This window comes from Mesoplodon densirostris, chromosome 8 (assembly GCF_025265405.1).
Source record: "Mesoplodon densirostris isolate mMesDen1 chromosome 8, mMesDen1 primary haplotype, whole genome shotgun sequence".
NCBI classification, from domain to species: domain Eukaryota; kingdom Metazoa; phylum Chordata; class Mammalia; order Artiodactyla; family Ziphiidae; genus Mesoplodon; species Mesoplodon densirostris.
Window position 1 is genome coordinate 8,534,237 of NC_082668.1, and position 19,616 is coordinate 8,553,852.

Here is a 19,616-nt window from a genome sequence, read left to right on the forward strand (position 1 = left end):
CCTTGGCTTCCAAAACTCCCCTTTTCTAGCTTGGCTTCTGCCTCTGGGCCTTCTCCCACCCTAGATGTTTCCCACCACTGGGTCTGGGTCTGCCCAGCCTTCTCCTCTCCTCACTCTGGCTGCTATGCTAGGCTGGTCCCTCATGCCATCTGTGTGACCACCTCCATAGAGCCAGCCGCCTAAAGCAGCAGTCCCCAACCTTTTTGGCACCGGGGACTGGCTTTGTGGAAGGCAGTTTTTCCACGGACGGGGCGTGCGGTGGGGAGAGAGGATGGTTCAGGAGGTGATGGGAGCGACGGGGAGCAGCAGATGAAGCTTTGCTCACTCACCCACCGCTCACCTCCTGCTGTGCGGCCCGGCTCCCAACAGGCCGCAGACCAGTATCGGTCCCCTGCGGGTTGGGGACACCTGGCCTAAAGCAATGGGTATTTCTTATGCATCCATCATGTCCAACATTGAACTCAGGAGCTTCCCCCCAGAACTGCAGCTCTGCTGGTGTCACTCCACATACATACACACACTCAGCAGATAATGGAAATAAATGATCTGTTCTCCCTCTCTATTCAAGTCACCAAGTCTGTCAATAATAATAGCTAATACTGAGGGCTTATTACACATCTCACTTAATACTTTAATACTCATAACAACCCAAATGTCAGGTACTATTATTATACGCTTTTTTTTTTTTTTTTTGCGGTACGCGGGCCTCTCACTGCTGTGGCCTCTTCTATCGTGGAGCACAGGCTCCGGACGCGCAGGCTCAGCGGCCATGGCTCACGGGCCCAGCCGCTCCACGGCATGTGGGATCTTCCCGGACCGGGGCACGAATCCGCGTCCCCTGCATCGGCAGGCGGACTCTCCACCACTGCGCCACCAGGGAAGCCCTATTATACGCATTTTATAAAGAAATGGGATGACAGAGCAGGGTCTCAATTTAAATCCTAGTTCCTAGCTATGTGACCCTAGACAAGTTAACTTATCTATGCCCCAGTTTCTGTAAAATAGTGATAATTTTTTTCTAAGAGTAAATGAATTTATATATATATTATGTATAAAGAACTGGAATAGTGCTTGGAACTTCGTAAGTATTATATAAGTATTAGCTATTACTGTTTTTCTATCCTAGGCTGACCCCAAAGCAAGGCACTTGAACACTAAGCTATACTGGCTTTCTCCACTGCTCCTTTTACCTAAATACTTCATTCATTCAACAAATAATTTTCACCACTACTTATGTGAGGCAATGCGTGAGGTGCCAGGAATACAGCAAAGAACAAAGTCTGTGTTCTTGTGGCTGGGGAAGGAGCAAACAGACAGTAAACAGACAAGAAAAATGCCAGGTAGTGGTAAGCACCTGCAGAGGACTCGGTTAGGGTGATGTGGTAGGGAGCCTCTGGGTGGCACTTTTCATTGGAGGGTTGGGGAAAGGCCTCTTAAGAGGTGAAATAAACTGAGATCTGATGACAAGCCAGCCACGCCAGTATTTCTATAACTCATCCCTGTCACTTGATCATGCACTGCTCTCTCCAGCCTCTTCCCATGAGTGCCCCAAGCTTGCTCTGTGCCAAACTGCTTGCAAACACGTGGGTCTTATTCCACCATGCCTTGGCTTATGCTGTTCTTTCCATCCCCCGTCGCCCAGTAAGTGTCCCCTTGGTCCCCATCCCAGAGTTCAAAATGAGAACCTCCTCAGGGTGCTCTCCACAGATCATCAGAAAGCAGGGTGCAGACCAGAGAACTGGCCCCAGCTTCCTTCCTGATCAGAGAGCCCCAGTGGGTAGCTGTGAGTTTCCTATTCACTCAGTCACAGGAGCCTTCCAGGAAGAATTGCAAAATAACTTGATAGCTCACAGAATCCCCACCAGCCCTTGTTAAAATACAAAATCCTGGGCCCAATGCCACACCTCTTTAATTAGAAACTCCAGAGGTGATTCTGAACATTAGTTCAGTTAGGGAAATATCATCACAGCTGAAGGTATCTTGGTTTTGTACCAGGCACCAGGTGCCCAGGATGTAACCATCCTACCTGGGCAGGCTCAAAACTGAAGAAAGCGCTCTAGGTTAAGTTTGACACCAAAGTTTTGCCACAGTGACCCATCTGAATAATTGGCAAAAACACAACGCAAGGGCAATTTTCTGTGCTTCCGCCAACAAGGGAACCTTCCTTTGACTCTTCTGATTGACTCCTAGACCATCTAGTGACACTGATTTAGCAGCCACCATTTTTAAATAGCTGCTTTAGTCCCAAATAACAAAGAGGGAACTTTTGAGTGGTCAAAGGCCCTGCACTGTGGTTGGCCTGACCAAGTTCTTCTCCCCACCCCGCAGGTGTTAACATCCAGTGACCACCAGGGTGTTTCCCACTGGTAAAATGACCTAGTGCATGAGGTTTCTTGAGATTAAATATTATGTTTGTGCGCTGCTCACAGTAAACCTCACAAACATACACGACCGTCTATATCAGCAGCTCTCAGAAGGCAGCGTCAGGCACGTGGGCCGGAGGGCGGGATTCACCGGCAGACGGGGACTTTCTGGCTCTTGGTTCGTTAGCGGGCGGGACGAAGTTGGGCCCTCAACGCGGTGGACCCTGAATTCCCGACGGTCTCGGGCTAATTAGGAAACGGGGCAAACTCTTATCTTTCCTCCCTCCAGGAGGCTCTGCGTGGAGTGCGGGCCGGGGTCGCCCGTGAAGCCTCCCAGGAAACTCAAGCCCTCCACAGTCGACAAGACCCAGACACACTGGGGAGCCGAAAACCACCGTTACCCACCGCCCGGGAATTAGGGAACACGCGGCGCCAAAAATGTCCGTCCCACGGCGCAGGCGCCACGAGCGCGGGCCGTGGATGGGCACTCCGAGAACCGCGCGCCCACGGGCCAATCAGCGCTGGCCTTGCACAAAGCGAGTCCCGCCTCCAGGCCTCCGCCACGAATCCCCTCCCCCCTTCTCTGGCCTCCTCTGCCCGCCCACTCTTGCCCGTGCCCCGCCCCGCGCCGTTCTCAGGTACAGGCTCGCGATTGGCTTATGGGAGGGACGCGAACTCTGGTTGGTCGCGGCGGAGTCACGAGGGCGCCGTCGTCGCCTTTCCAGAGGCGATTACTGGGCAGGCTCAGTCTTTCGCCTCAGTCTCGAGCTCTAGCTGGCAGCCAAGCGTACGAGCTCTGCGATCAGCGGCCGCCATCGACGTTGCTTCGCTTCTTCTGGCCTCATCTGCGCCACTCGCTCGCCACACACTCCGCAGTCCTAAGCCGCTATCATGGTAAAGCTTGCAAAGGTAAGAGGCCTTGCTCGCGCGAGCACGGGCGTCAAGGCCTGTTTTCCGAGGAGCGCGCGCGCGGCGCCGCCAGGAGGAGGGCCTGCGCGCGGTCTCGGGCGCCTTCGAGGGCGCCATAGTGCGGGAAGTCTCGCGCGATTAGCTGGGAGGTCTCGCGGCTTTTGGCTGTGTGGTAGCGACGTGAAGAGCTTCGGCAGGTGCCGCGGATGGTCGATGCGGTGGGTAAGGACTTTGGGGCTGAGCGCGGGAAGGGGGCGCTGGGCCCCGGACGGATGAGGCCAAACTCCTGCGACGGGCCCGAGCGGAGCCCCGCCTCCTGACGCATGTGCCCTGGCTCGCGGCCCGCCACGTGGGCCGCGCCGCGTGGGTTCTGGCGCCTGCTGAGGGCCGAGGGCCCCGGGCCCTGGGGCGGCCCACGGGGGTCTCAGCTCTGGGCGGGCGGCAAGAGGGCTCCGGAAGGAGGCCCTGCCGCGTGCGTTCTGCGCCGGGCAGCGCGCACATGGTGGCCTGCGACTTACCCCCACGTGGCCCTGCTGGGGATGGAAGGGGCGGGGTTGATAACCTGGGAAAGGAAAACTTAACGGAATACTAAAGGTTAAGACGTGGATTTTTTTTTTTTTAAGGCTGCCTTAATTTAAATTCAGACGAGGGTGGTGGGATTAGGTGCCACAACTTACCCCAGAGGCTTTTTTAAGGTGGTTTTCCCCAGGTGAAGGGCCATGGATTGTTAGCTGTTACAGTGGTCCGATTGTAGGCTGTATTGAAAATTTTGTGCCGCGATACAAGGTTCGATTCTGGCTGGATGTATAGTTTTTTAAATGGGTGTGCTTAAAGGACGCAGCAAGAAGAGAGAAACCGTTTTCTTGAAGTTGCGTTTTTATCCTAAGGTTGGTTTTTGAAGAACTTGACAGGAAATATGTGGGAAGTTGACAATTCACCTGTGGTAACATTGGTATGAAGAGTAGTTTTTACGTTAATTGTACTTAACAGTATGAAGAGCGGGTTCTGAGGGAGATGACTGTGGTTTTACTCTGAAGAATGGCCTGAAATGTGGGAGGTGTAATGTGTAATGCGTCTGTTTTAGGCCGGTAAAAATCAAGGTGACCCCAAGAAAATGGCTCCTCCCCCAAAGGAGGTAGAAGAAGATAGTGAAGATGAGGAAATGTCAGAAGATGAAGAGGATGATAGCAGTGGAGAAGAGGTAATTGTATATAGTTGAACGCAGAGTTGTGTTAAACTACAAAATGGAGAGTTAAGAGCACATGGTATTGGGCGTCTGAAAATACTGGCAAAAAATAGCATTATATTTATCCATATATGACCTGTTGTAATGGTCCAGCGTTTCACAACGTTTTTATTGACCTGTCAAGATACCATAAGAGTAAGTGTTTGAATGAACTTGAGAGGAAAGGTGTGGAGTTTTCATGTGCCCTCTGCAGGGCTTGGTGTGATATAATGCAATAATATATTATTAGTTTTCCACTTGGAACACATTAGCCCCACATACCAGCTGGAGAAACAGCCTGGACAGTAAACTGTCCTGCGCGTGGCAGCTTTGCGCATTATATTTAGGTCTGAGGTTAGCCTTAACAGATTCGTCTAGTCTCTAAGTAGGATTAATTGGTCTCTGTTACCCTGTATGGGCTTGATAGTACTAAACACTGTTACAATGTGTGGATTGAGGGTTGCCACCTCCCATTGTGTTAGCACTTCATTAGCACTCCCAGCTACTGTTGGCTAGCTGTAAAGACGGCTAATTGCAGTATTTGCTCATGTTTCTTATTTAGAATTCAAGAAAGATTTTATTTTGACACACAGAACCTGATAAAACCAATAGTCAACAAAATGTGGTTTTGAGTGTGACTTAAATGTAAATAAATGACAGTTTTTTTATCAAGCTAATTGTTCACTCTTTGTATTAATTTTGCAACGATTGACTGTACAGCTTGACTATTTGATGTTCATTTTCTCTTTGGTCCTAAGAATGAACGTTCAGTGAACTTTATTCCTCCACCCACTGTGAGAGCCCCAAATAACTTCGTAACACGTAACAGGTAGTCCTTTCTATGTGTAAGGCTTTTAATTACATATATCAATTCAATCCTTAAAGCATTGTATAAAGTTGAGTTATTTTCAGATGGGAAACTATTGAGGCTTAAAATTAAGCTTTAAAACTTTGCCTAAGCCCACGCAGTGGCATCCAGTCTGTTTTCAGAGTCCCTGTTAGGGTGTGCTGCGGGATGAGGACTGTGACTTGAAGCGTACAGAAGGACATGTTACTTGACCCTGTAGTTTAACTTGCTAACATCTAGTGCATGTGGTCTTCAACTAGAGGCAGTGCTAGAATTTAGCATTCATTTATGGGACCAAGGCTCTCTTGAGTTTGGAAACAGGCCTATGTTGGTTTTTATTTATTCTTAAGGTTGTTATTCCTCAGAAAAAAGGCAAAAAGGCAACCACAACTCCAGCAAAGAAGGTGATGGTTTCCCCAACAAAAAAGGTTGCAGTTGCCACACCGGCAAAGAAAGCAGTTGTCACCCCTGGCAAAAAGACAGCTGCTACGCCAGCCAAGAAGACAGTTACACCTGCCAAAGCAGTAGCAACACCTGGCAAAAAGGGAGCCACACCAGGCAAAGCATTGGTAGCAACCCCTGGTAAGAAGGGAGCAGCCGCTCCAGCCAAGGGAGCAAAGAACGGCAAGAATGCCAAGAAGGAAGACAGTGATGAGGAAGATGAAGATGACAGTGAAGAGGAGGATGAGGATGATGAAGAGGAGGATGAGGATGAATTCGAGCCAGCGGTGATGAAAGCAGCTGCTGCTCCTGCCTCAGATGATGAGGATGACGAGGATGAAGATGACGGTGAAGACGATGATGAGGATGACGAGGATGACGAGGATGGTAAGGCATTGTATTGGCAGTCCTTGGGCTCCTGTTTGCAAGAAACATTAGGGGCGAGGTGTGGGTGGTAATGCTGTACTCCTGACGACCTGGGGTGGGTTAGACAAGCGTCACCCCCAGGGGTTCTCTGGGCTGGTTGTGGTGCACTGGTGGTGCCTGTGTGGTGCCCGTGGATGATTGCCTGCTCCTGGGTAGCATGCTTCAAACAGCTCATCCTGTATTTTTCACAGTGTAGATTTTTGCTTCCAAGTGATTTGTTAATTCTTGCCATAGCCTAAGCACAGTGGCATGGACAAGATTACATTTATTTTCCTTTGGCTTTTCCTAGGACTAGGAATAAAACGGATAATTCTGAGTTTTTGACTAGGTGGCTTCTCTTTCAGACTCTGAAGAAGAAGCTATGGAGACTGCACCAGCCAAAGGAAAGAAAGCTCCAGCAAAAGCTGCTCCTGTGAAGGCAAAGGGCACTGCTGAAGATGAAGATGAGGATGACGATGACGATGAGGAGGAGGAGGAGGAGGAGGAGGATGAAGACGAGGAGGAGGAAGAAGATGACCAGGAGGAGGAGGAGGAAGAGGAGGAAGGTAACCAAGTTAGATTCTGAAGTACATTGGCATGAGTTTTGTTTAAAGGAGATGCTTGAGTATGTGTGGCTACTTGTGGATGACATAGATTGTTTGATATCTTGACCAGAACTTGTCAAAGAAGCACCTGGAAAGCGAAAGAAGGAAATGGCCAAACAAAAAGCAGCTCCTGAAGCCAAGAAACAGAAAGTGGAAGGTAACTTAGAGAATTGGGAGGTGGGAAATAACACCTAATAGCACAAGTGATGAACAACAAAGGGACTTAATACTGAAACCTGATGTTATATTGCAATGTGCTGATGTGCTGTGTACAGAAATAATTTGACTAATAGTCAAATATACTGGAAAATAGACTAATTTGAGTAAATTTTTTTGTGCAGCCACAGAACCAACTACATCTTTCAATCTCTTTGTTGGAAACCTGAACTTCAGTAAATCTGCTCCTGAGTTGAAAACGGGTATCAGTGACCTTTTTGCGAAAAATGATCTTGCAGTTGTTGATGTCAGAATTGGTTTGTCTAGGTAAGTATGGGGGAGCTGTGCCGTAGTTCTGCACGATACTCGTGGGTCTGCTAATGCTTTTTCCTTCCCCTTTTAGAACCATAGCCCATTATCCTTAAATGTGAGTATGTTAAAGTCTTCAAAGATTAGACATTAATGAATTAAATCATTGGCCTATCAAATTGTAAAACCCCCAAATTGAAATTTTTTCTGTAATCTTCCTTAACTTTTGATGTAGCACAGTCTAGTTTCTAATAATGAGATCTGATGCTTATCTTAGAAGTATCTATTAGACCTGAGAAGCCATAAGAGTGAATGCTTTTAATCAGACAGGATTTTCCTATATTAGTGCTGAAACAGGTTTTTTTGTCATCTGCTATCAGTTGTTAAGGTGCAGTGTAACTAATAAAGATCTCAGAGGTGAACTTGCATCAGGTCTTGGTACTTAAATCCTGCTCTGTAGCCTCAGCTTAAAAGAGCCTGATTCAATTTTACTAATTGTATAGGTGCTTTTTAATCCTTGTTTGCACCATCATATTAGTGTTGCTGCTTTCCCAGAATATGTGTTACGTGGCTCTTGTTTGGTGGGGTTTTTTTGTTTTTTCCCCCCACGTGTAATTTTTTTTTTTTGTCCTCTTCGCCTTAAAGGAAGTTTGGCTACGTGGATTTTGAATCTGCTGAAGACCTGGGAAAAGCCTTGGAACTCACTGGTTTAAAAGTCTTTGGCAATGAAATTAAACTAGAAAAACCAAAGGGAAAAGACAGTAAGAAAGGTATGTAAAGCTTTAGGTAATGATGATACTTGTTAATGGTTATGTATCTAATCTAATGTAGACAAGCCAGGGTAAGTAGTTAACTGTTTTCCCTTTGGCTTCCTCATAATGTTGTGAGGACTAAATGAATTAGAATGTTAAATGTTTACAACAGTGCCTGGCACTGCTTGCTAGACTTAATCAAAAAATAATTGGTTAGATGTACCTAAATTAATAGGGTCCTTTCCTCACTGGACCTAGAGCAGATCCCTAACTACTCCTTTTGCATCTTTTACCCTTCTCTGTATGCACTTGTCACATTTTAAGTGTGTGTTTATGATCTTTTTATTTTTTAAAGTAAAAAAAATTTTTTGGCCATGCCGTGCAGCTTATGGGATGCTATTTCTGTGACCAGGGATCGAAGCATGCCCCCTGCAGTGGGAGCTCTGAGTCCCAACCACTGGACCGCCAGGGAATTCCCTACACTTGTTTTTTTAATGATCTTTTTAATGGAAAAATACTGAATATCTCCTCTCTATATACTATATAATATTTAGCTGTATTTTAAATATTCAGTGCATAGTTTGTTGTCAGCTGTGACAGCAATTTGTTTTGCCACTGCTATATTTCCATAATAGCAGAGTGCCTCCTACATTGTAGAATCTCTTTTTTTTATTTCTAACCTTTTTATTTTTATTTTTTTGGCTGTGCTGTGTGGCACGCAGGATCTTAGTTACCTGACCAGGGATCCAACCCGTGCCCCCTACATTGGGAGTGCAGAGTCTTAACCACTGGACGGCCAGGGAAGTCCCTCAAAATTATTTCTTAAACAGAACTTTTACATTGGTCAGTCTTTGGTGATCTTTGGGGGAAGAATGGTCTTTTAAGCCATCCAGTTCATTTTTGTGTTTTTGTTTTTTAATCTAGAGCGAGATGCGAGAACACTTTTGGCTAAAAATCTTCCTTATAAAGTTACTCAGGAAGAATTAAAAGAAGTGTTTGAAGATGCTGTGGAGATCAGATTAGTCAGCAAGGATGGAAAGAGTAAAGGGTATGTTTCGTGTCTACTGCAGTGTTTCATTAAAATTAATGAACTTTACTAATTTATAAAAGAAATGTTGATTTAATTTTCCTGTGTTTGTGATTTTGGGCAAATTAATTATTCTGTAACCTATGTCAGTCACCCATCTGTACAGTGGGGATAATGTACTTTAAGTGATAAAATAGAGTGATTTTATTATAAGATGAGCTAATGTATAAAATACTGTATATGTGCCTAGCTTACAGTAAATGTTTTGGAAATAATTGTAGTTATTGTAGTGAGGTGGACTTAATGTGAACAGATTTTCTAGAAGTGTTTGGCAAACTTTCTATAGTGGGAGGAAAGTTTAAATTGAAAAGTGGAAGATGGCAGAAACCTTGAACATTTCAATTACTATAGAACAAAGGACATTTTTATTGTACTTATCTGAAATACGGGCATATTGCTGAGATTAAAAACATTTGTGTTAGAGAATTAATATGGTTTTAAAAATCATGTGAGTTCTTAATGTTTTTTCCTTTTGTAGGATTGCTTATATTGAATTTAAGACAGAAGCTGATGCAGAGAAAACCTTGGAAGAAAAGCAGGGAACAGAGATAGATGGGCGATCCATTTCCCTGTACTATACTGGAGAGAAAGGTCAAGGTCAAGACCATAGAGGTGGAAAGAATAGCACTTGGACTGGTAAGAATTTATAGGCTTCCTACAGGGTTCTGGAATTGATGGAGGGGAAAGAAATCCTTTGCATCTTTGTACTTTATAAAGTTGACTGATAAATTGGATGTAGATGTAGATCAGCAAGTTATACCTGTATTTGTAATTGAGTGTCTTGAATGAGAGCTATATGAGATCTTTGTACTAGAACACAGATAAATCTAGCTTCCTTTGCATGTTTTATACTGTAAAGGACTTAGATCGTGTGCATTTAAAAATTAGAATATGCTAGGAAGACACAGGGCTGTAGTCAGCTTACATCTGAACAGTAGGAGTGGAAGGAAGCAGCATGTAACAGTACGTAGTAGTACTTGATATGTTGAGTACCAGGTAGGGTTCCACTTGTATCAACATTGGTGTGTTAACTCTCCCAAGCACAGATTCTTTAAGAACAATGTATAGCTGTGACTGAAGTTGGGAACTACTGCTTCAGTCTTAATTTGCCATCTCTTTATTTGTAGGTGAATCAAAAACCCTGGTTTTAAGCAACCTCTCCTATAGTGCAACGGAAGAAACTCTTCAGGAAGTATTTGAGAAGGCGACGTTTATCAAAGTGGCCCAGAACCAAAGTGGCAAATCTAAAGGGTAAAATAATTAGTATCTTTATGTTGTCACTTACAGGCTTTTAAGAGTATCTTGTGGAGGTAAAACCATGTTCTCCTGGCCATTAGTAGAAGCTGCACAGTTTAAGTGTTTGAAGAAAAAGGCTTGGTGGCATCAGAGGAGCAGTGTGCTTGGTAACTTACACGAAATGTTGACTTTTTATCCTCAGGTATGCATTTATAGAATTTGCGTCATTTGAAGATGCTAAAGAAGCTTTAAATTCATGTAATAAAAGGGAAATTGAGGGCAGAGCCATCAGGCTGGAGTTGCAAGGACCCAGGGGACAACCTAATGCAAGAAGCCGTAAGTTACTTCATTAACAGGATGTTGTGGTTGCATCCTCAGATCTAGAACATTTGTTTCTGTTGCTGCTGAGTAAATGATACTGGATATGATGACTGATTATCTGAGAAATAACTGATGAAATCTCAAGAGAAGTCCTCTAGATAGTCAAGTTCTGATCCAGCTAAGTCAGCACTGAGCAGCACATTTGCCAGGGCTTTACTGTCCTGTATGGTGTTTGTAGCCGCCTGGTTTAGAACTACTTTCACTTGCTTGGGTCGCTGCTTCTCCCGTTTTCCATAGAAGATTCTCAACTGCTCTGATGATCAGTGTAAACTTGACATGGCATTTGGTCTAAGCCCTTTGCTTTAAACATTAGTTGACCAAGTTGCTTTTACCCAGACACTCAAGGTGAAAGGCTACCTTTTGCTAAGATAAGCATTCTTAGCCAGTAGTCAGATACTAGACTGCAACATGCAAGTCCAGCATGTTGTCATAAATTGTGACTTTAATAAAAAGTACAATTTTTATTTTTTCTTTCCCAGAGCCATCCAAAACTCTGTTCGTCAAAGGTCTGTCTGAGGATACTACAGAAGAGACATTAAAGGAGTCGTTTGACGGCTCTATTCGTGCAAGGATAGTCACTGACCGGGAGACTGGATCCTCTAAGGGGTAAGTAAGATGCAGGGAACGTGTGGTTTCCACCAGGTGGAGAGCTCCCACCTAAGACGTCTTCTCATTGAGCTCCTTTCTGTCGATCGGTGACAGTTTAGGATTCGCACGAGAAGAAGAGACAATTCACAGAGCTAGCATTCTTGCCTTCTGTCTTCACAGAGGTATATTCAGCTGTTTTGTGGGACATTCTGTTTCAGCTTTCCATAGGGAACTCCCCTCACCTGGGTCTTTTCCCAGCTAAGCATCACCATCCAACATGTGGGAGTAACTTGGCATTTGTTCCACATGTTGGCTTTATAATGGGCAATTTCGTTTGGTGTTTTTAGGTTTGGTTTTGTAGACTTCAACAGCGAGGAAGAGGCCAAAGCTGCCAAGGAGGCCATGGAAGATGGTGAAATCGATGGAAACAAAGTTACTTTGGACTGGGCCAAGCCTAAGGGTGAAGGTGGCTTCGGTGGCCGAGGAGGAGGCAGAGGTGGCTTCGGTGGCCGAGGAGGAGGCAGAGGTGGCGGCCGAGGTGGATTTGGAGGCCGAGGCCGGGGAGGCTTTGGAGGTAAGGGGCGCGCGGTGGCCACCCAGCTGTGTGCGCCAGGTAGCCGTGGCAGTGCACTCCCGGACCTGAGCCTGCAGGCCCCGGTTCCTGCACCAGTCCCCACTCGTCCTGCTGGGGAGGGGATGGCTGGCAGCTTTGCAGCCACTCTTCAGTGACGGCTTGCCTTCCTGCAGGGCGAGGAGGCTTCCGAGGCGGCAGAGGAGGAGGAGGAGACCACAAGCCACAAGGAAAGAAGACGAAGTTTGAATAGTTTCTTCTATCCCTGTCTTCCCCTCTTCCATTTGAAAGAAAGGACTCTGAGGTTTTTACTCTGTTACCTGCTCAATGACGGAGCCTTCTGAGGACATTCCAAGACAGTATACAGCCCTGTGGTCTACTTGGAAACCCGTATAGATAACATTTCAAGGGAGATAACCCTGTTGGTGTTGACTGGATATTCGTATAAACTTTTTAAAGAGATGCGTGATAGAGCTAACCCTTATCTGTAAGTTTTGAATTTATATTGTTTCCTCCCATGTACAAAACCATTTTTTTTCCTACGGAGTTTTTTGGTTTTGTTTTGTTTTGTTTGCGTTGGTGGGTTATAAAGGAAAGCAGAATGTTTTATCATGATTTTTGCTTTAGCAACTTTGGGACAAATTAAAAGTCCTAAACTCTGGTGCCAGACTTGTACTTCCTGTCCTAGAGTGTTTCTCCTGGAATATCACTGAGAGTGGAGCATGGCAAATCAGTACTGCCACTCCAGATCTCCACCCCCTGTGAAAATGCTTATGCTTTGGTTTCAGGTATCCCAGCCATAAGTTTTTGCAGCCCTGTGTATGTCATGTGAAAGGCTCATTGGAAGTCCACTGTGGCCTTACCCCACTTAGAAACAGGCCTGAGGGGTCAGGTGTCCTGAAAAAGTGCTTTGGAAAGAGGGCCAGGAGCACTTTGGTCCGGGCTTTTTTAGATATGCATGCGAGAGCAATGACTGATGAGTATAATTCCTGCTGGATGAATGGGCCAAAATGGAGGCTTTGGGACTGTGAGGCCGGAGAGGAAACTACCAGTCTAGCCGATGGACCTAATATCTTTTGTAATTCCCCCAGCACCCTCAGGTTAAACCAACAAGAAAGGCCTTTGGTGGACATTCTGGCTTGTTAAGCATTCCCTTGCCCACCCCCACCCCCCCACTTCCAGTAAAAGGTCACATGAGAGGCCTAGGTCAAGCGATTAACATGATATATTTAGTTGAAAAATGGTGCGCAAGATGGTACAGAATGAAAGTGCCAACTCAAAAATACGGTACTGGTAGACTAGAGGGCAAAGTAAAGGATTTGCATTAGCTTAGTTTTGTCCTGGTTATGAGTTGCTGGCAGGATGAGGGAATCTAAACCTTGTGCATATCATGCACCACTCACCAAGTCAAGTCCATTGTAAGTACTAAAGGCGCAGACCAGGACAAATAACCTGGTTAGAAAGGGTGGAAGATTGGAAGTTTGGGTGCTGCTGGGAAGAAAAATCAAGCCAGCAGAGGGACATCCTCTGGTCAGGCAAACCTAAAAACTAAAGTGAACCATTGGAGAGCCTACTGTATAGCTCAGGGAACTCTACTCAGTGCTCTGTGGTGACCTAAATAGGAAGGAAATCCAAAAAAGGGGATGTATGTATACGTATAGCTGATTCACTTTGCTGTACAGTAGAAACTAACACAACATTGTAAAGCAACTATACTCTGATAAAAATTAAAAGCAAACTAATGAACCCTTGGTAGCCTATATTTTTCTAGAATTAAAAGTTTAATTAGTTGGAGCCCATTAGGGCTACTCATGAGTTAAAGTATATTATGTCTTAAAGCAACGCTGAGTAGAGTTTTAGCCGAGCATGTGAAAAGTTACGTCATTAATAGCAGCTCAGTCTGTCCCAAACTGGAATTTGAGGAAGGGGCCTGTGAGATTGGTCTTGGGGTCTGCAGGGCCTTCTCCATTACTCTGCAGCTGTTTTCCGGGTTTAAACCTGAAAGCATAGGACACTCCTTGGCCATCTAGGAACATGAATTAGCATTTGCCAGCTTGGCAGAGCCAGTGCTTATTCAGTACTTGTATTAACTAAGACCCTGTGGTGGTGGGGTGTTGGTGGGTTCCCTTTGGCAGGGGGGGGCTGAACCTGACCCTGCTAGCGGCCCAGTTGCAGGAGTTCTTGGCTCCTAGGGTAGGGCCTGCATTGAGATAAAAGTCTGAACCCACCTTGCTAACCCACTGGCAGTTAGTGGTGCTGAGAGTGTGCCAGGCTTTTATCTCGGACTCTCTTAACCGGCTATGGCGCAAGACAAGAGCAGAAAAATCGGATTCATCCTGTTTTTCTTTCCTCTCAGGTGAAGGAAACAGTCCAGCCCTGTGTGTTACTAGTTACTCCAGCCAGGGGTATTATGCTGACTTCCAGTGGAAGGATGATGAGGATGGAGGGTGGTTACCCTTTGGGATGGCAGGGGAGCTCTAGGACTTGCACGTAGGGAGTCCTGCAGACTTCTGAATCCTAGGCCTCCCTGCTCCCTCTGGTTCCTGGTTTGGATTGGGTGAGGGTTTTGCAGCCATTTTAGAAAAGCAGCTTCCTACGGCAAATGGTTGTCGCCACTTCCACCATCCTTCCAGCAGGTGGCAGCACATCCACAAGGATGTGGACACCTGGCAGAGGCGTCGAGAAGGAAGCCGAAGATTGTCTCAGGCCAATGGGTCTTCAACTCCAAACTCAATTTATGTAGTGGTAGGGTCTGGGAATCTGCAGGAAGTGCACTCAGCACACAGAGATGGTGTGGAATCCCCGCCAAAAAAGTGGATTCCAGTTGAGTACAAGAACCACAGTTTGTTGAATGCTTGTCCCATTTACCCATACTTGGCCCACTAATTACTTCATTGTAACTCAATCTTTGTCTGCCCTCAGCCTTAAAAAGTGCCAAAGCTTTTCTCATCCCAAGAGAGCTTGTCTCCTGAGCCTGCCTCCCTGCCTAGCCGTTCCCTCTAGCCTTTATTGCCGGACTTCGAGAAGGACCACACTCCTGCCTCCCCCTTTGCCTCCAGTAGTGTGGCTTCTGTCCCCACGTCAGCACAGTTCGTTAAGGGCGCCAGTGACCAAAGGCTGCAAATCCAGTGGTTGGTCTTGCCCTAGTTGATGGCTTCCCTGCAGCACCTGACATTCCTCCTGCCCACCTGCAACGTCCTTTTCTCCCACGGTTAGGAAGGAGGTGCAGGCTCTGTGATAGTAGCCGGGATGGAGAGGGACGAGAACAAGTAAACCTGGGAGTGGAGCCTCTCAACAGGATTTTCTCCAGTTAATATACATGAGCCAGTGGCCGTTCCTCCACATCAGGTAACGCCGTCACTGGAGGAGAAAGACTCTACTGCTGGTCCTTGTACATGGAAATGTGAAAAGAACACTCGTGTTCCTGCCAGCCTCTGAGAGGAGGGACTTGGTTGTATTTACTGTTCTGTCCCATGGGCCTAGGACAGTCCCTGACATAGTAGGTATTCAGTAGGTAATGAAGAAGTCCTGGAGAAACTCCTTCCCCCAACTGCAGGAAACCTATGGCAGCAGCAGGAGGGACTCTAAGGCCAGGAGTTCTTAACGTACATTTTTCAAGTTCTTAACATTTTTGTGTTGGGAGTTCTTTTGGGAGTCTGGTAAAGCTTTTGAAACCTTTCCAGAATAATGTTTTCAAATATTTTTTTAAAGCATTATAAGGGAAATCAAGTATATTGAAAAAAGTTTTTTTTTCCGGTACGCGGGCCTCTCACTGCCGTGGCCTCTCCCACTGCGGAGCACAGGCTCCGGTCGCGCAGGCTCAGCGGCCGTGGCTCACAGGCCCAGCCGCTCCCCGACATGTATCCTCCCGGACCGGGGCACCAACACGCATCCTCTGTATCGGCAGGCGGACTCTCAACCACTGCGCCACCAGGGAAGCCCTGAAAAAAGTTTTTAAAATATTAAAGTACATCATTTGTGATAGAATTGTGTATGTGTTCACTAATACATCAGGTAAGATGTATTTACATTTTTTAAATTTGTAGTTGCTTTACAATTGTCCAGTGAAGTGAATCAGCTATATGTATACATATATCCCCTCCCTCTTGGACCTCCCCCTCCACAAGATGTATTAACATTTAAAATACAGTTAGGGAGTTTGGTTCTGGTAATGATGGAGTGGCTTATAACAGACTAACCCTCCTGTTGATAATTATAAACTCGACAAAATATAAGAATCAACTTCTGAAGGTGTTGAAGACCAAACAATACCAGATGATAGAAACTGGAGCAGAAACCATCCTTGAAAGAAGGTAAGGACACGGGAGGAGATACATGTTTAACCATCTTTCCCCTCAGGGGTACCCCACCCTGCACCCCGATTAGCATGAACCTTTGGGCATAGAGTTTAAGCAGAAAGGGAGTCTTACTAAACTGAGAAGTCGGGTTGGAGTTTGAGTCTGGAAACTTTCCTGAAGATGAGGGAGACAGAGGAGAAAGCCATAAAATATGCATACAAGTTGCCTTCAGATTCTTGGCTGAGTCCTAAATTGATGAGCAGGGCAAGAGTCCCATGAGCACAGGGGTAAACAATGGAAAGGTGAAATAGCTGGCTACAGGTTCCAGCAAATAAATACCTGGTGCTGGAGAGAAGTTTGAAGTTCAAGTTCTGCCCAGTTAGAGGTGTTCGATAAACACTTAAGCTTTTTGAAACTCGGAAGAATCATACTTTAGAAGTAACAGCACGTTCCAGGCCCATGGATTAAGCCCTAGGAGTAAGGGCAAAATGCAAAACTAAGATAGACTCACCCTAACAAAACCTAAAGCCTAAAACTAAGCCCCCACGTAATCAATGGGGGAATCTGTTGGGAATTTAATTGCCTACTAGAACAAAATCCAACAGTGTTCAGGGGAAGGTAACAATCCAGACTCGGCAATATGTCATACATAATGTCCAGTAAGAAAAAGGTAACTAACTATATGTGCAATGAAGTATGAAAATGTCCACAATCGAGAAAAGCAAACAACTCGTTGAAATTTGTAAGCAAGGACTTTAATCAGTAAATATGTTAAAGAATTTACAGGAAAAGATAAATGAAGAAATGGGGAATTTCTGGAGAGAGATGGAGACTCAGAACCAAATGGAAATCCTAGAACTGAAAACTATATTAAAAAATTCACTAGAAAGGCTTAGCAGCAGGAGAAAGTATCAGTAAACTAGAAGATAGACCAATAGTAATATAGAGGTCAAAACATGCTACCCCAAAATATGATATAGCATATTAAATATTTCAAGCTGAAGGAATTTGAGAAAGAGCAGGTGCAGGAAGGACTTACAGAGCTTCCCCTGAAGCAAGTCATAGAACCCTCATATGAGAGGTGCCCTCCGTCTACCCGGAGGAAAGGATCACCCTTATCTCTGAAGACAGAGGGACACCAAGAGGGAATTTGAAGGAACAGGCCTTGCTGTTTCCCCCCGTTTACTACACTCAGTTCATACCTTTTTTGGGGGGTTCTATCATATTTTTCCACAACTCTCCACCCTTCATCAAATCTAACAAAAAAGTATACTAAGGCTTAACTACTTCTTCAGGTCTTCATTTCCTTATGAAGGCTCCCACGTCATGTAAGACTTATATTAAATAAATTTGTGTGCTTCTCTCTTTTTATTCTGTCTTTTGTTACAGGGCTCCAGCCAAGAACTTAGAAGGGTAGAGGGAAAAGATATTTTTCCTCCCCTACATGATCCAAGCTGAAGCTCAAAGAGAAAAGGTTGGGAGAAAAATGAACAGAACCTCAATGACAATACCAAACTGTCCACCATGTGTAATTGAGTCCAAGAAGGAGAGGAAAGAATGAGTGGGCAGAAATAAATCTCTTAGAAAAGTAATGGCTTAAAAATATCTAAATTGAAAAACAACCTACAGACCAAAGAAGAAAGTCATACACACCCCAGCACATCATAACTGAATTGCTGAACAACAAAGATAAAGTCAGACAAGAAAGACCCATTATGTGCAAAGGAACATCTGTAAGAATGATGGCTAAGTCTCATCAGGAAAATTATAAGACAATGGATGATATCTTTAAAGTGCTAAAGGAAAAATATCAATCTAGAATTCTAAATCTACAAGGTGTTCTTCAAAAATAAAGGAGAAATAAGTCATTTTCAAACGAAGCTGAGAGAACTCATCACCAGTAAGTACACTTGCATTTCAAAAAATGCTAAAGAAAGGTTTTCATGCCAAAGGGGAATGATATCAGATGGTAAACTGCATCTTCCAGAAGAAATAAAGAGCACTGGAAATGGTAAATAATTTACCCTTTGAAAGACTACTGTCTAAGGCAAAAAACATAACACGTATATTCTGGGGTTTATAATATATGTAAAAGTAAAGTACATGACAAAAATAGCACAAACTAAGGGAAGTAGGTCAATGAAGTTATATGATTTTAAGATTCTAGTATTACACTTAAGCTAGTATAATGTTAATTTAAGGTAAGCAGTGATAAGTTAAAGCTGAGTATTGTAATCCCTAGAGCAAACATTAAATAAAATAATACAAGCCAATAGAGAATATGGAATATTAATTCCAAAGACGTGAAATGTTAAAAAATAACCCCAAATAAGGTAGAAGAACAAGGATTAGATGGGATACTAGAAAACAAATAGTGGAATGATAGTTTATTTAAACTCAATCATACCAATAATTACAGTAAGTGAAGATGGACTAAACGAAAGGTAGAGATTGTCAAACTGGATGAAAAACACAAGAACTAACTATAAGCTATTTACAAGAGGTGCCCATTAAATACAAAGAAAAATGTTGACATAAAAAGATGGAAAGGAATATACCATGAAAACACCAGGTGTAAGAAATCTGTTGTGGCTATATCAATGTCAGACAAAGTAGATTTCAAAATGAGGAGTATAACCAAAGATAAAGAGCATTGTTTCATAATGAAAGAAAGGTCTATTTATCAGAAATGTATAGCGATCCTAAATGTATATTAATAACAGTCTTACAATATGTGAAGCAAAACTGGACAGAGCTAAAAGGAAAAATAGACAAATTTGCAAATCACAGTTGCAGATTTTAACACTTCTCACTTAGTAATAAAGTAGACAAATATCAGTAGTGATGTAGAAGAATTGAACACTATTTAGCCAATTAGACCTAACAACGTGAGGATACACATTCTTTTCAAGTGCACATTGAACATTCACCAAAATATTCTAGGCCACCAAACAAAGCTCAAGAAATTTCAGACTGAAAAACATATGTAGCATATTCTCTGATATAATAGAAATAAATTAGAAATCAATAACAGCAAGACATCTAGAAAATCCCTAAATATTTGGACATTAAGTGCACTTCTGAAAAACACTAAACACTTCTGAATGGGTCAAAGTAGAAATCAAAAGAAAAATTAGATATTACAAAGTGAATGATAATGAAAACACATTTGGGATGCAAATAAAGCAGTGTTTAGATGGAAATTTATAACTTTAAATGCTTTAGAAAAGAAAGGAAAAAGATTTTAAATTAGTGATCTAAATTTCCACCTTAAGGTAAAAAAGGAAGAGAAAATTAAGCTCAAAATAAGCAGAAAAAGGGAATAATAAAAATAAGAATGAAGGGCTTCCCTGGTGGCGCAGTGGTTGAGAGTCCGCCTGCCGATGCAGGGGACGCGGGATCGTGCCCCGGTCCGGGAGGAACCCACATGTCGCAGAGTGGCT

General features: G+C 44.3%; 1 protein-coding gene and 3 non-coding genes across 5 annotated transcripts; all 4 read left to right on the forward strand.

The window, feature by feature from the left end:
• Window positions 1-3,104: 3,104 nt before the first annotated feature.
• Window positions 3,105-12,536, forward strand: NCL (nucleolin). 2 transcript variants are annotated; one of them, XM_060106138.1, is made up of 14 exons: window positions 3,105-3,272; window positions 4,357-4,473; window positions 5,695-6,172; window positions 6,556-6,756; window positions 6,866-6,952; window positions 7,137-7,278; window positions 7,906-8,030; window positions 8,937-9,060; window positions 9,578-9,735; window positions 10,227-10,350; window positions 10,538-10,671; window positions 11,196-11,322; window positions 11,652-11,878; window positions 12,052-12,536. In XM_060106138.1, the coding sequence occupies exons 1-14, from the start codon at window positions 3,255-3,257 to the stop codon at window positions 12,126-12,128; spliced, it is 2,139 nt and encodes a 712-aa protein (XP_059962121.1). In that variant the 5' UTR covers window positions 3,105-3,254; the 3' UTR covers window positions 12,129-12,536. The 2 variants fall into 2 exon arrangements, with proteins under 2 accessions (XP_059962121.1, XP_059962122.1); XM_060106139.1 differs by having other exon boundaries at window positions 5,710-6,172.
• Window positions 6,992-7,061, forward strand: LOC132495523 (small nucleolar RNA SNORD82). The gene has a single exon (XR_009533256.1). It is a non-coding gene; the product is annotated as a small nucleolar RNA SNORD82 (small nucleolar RNA).
• On the forward strand, window positions 10,755-10,834 carry LOC132495524 (small nucleolar RNA SNORD20). The gene has a single exon (XR_009533257.1). It is a non-coding gene; the product is annotated as a small nucleolar RNA SNORD20 (small nucleolar RNA).
• On the forward strand, window positions 11,381-11,514 carry LOC132495516 (small nucleolar RNA SNORA75). Its single transcript, XR_009533251.1, has one exon. It is a non-coding gene; the product is annotated as a small nucleolar RNA SNORA75 (small nucleolar RNA).
• Window positions 12,537-19,616: the final 7,080 nt, after the last annotated feature.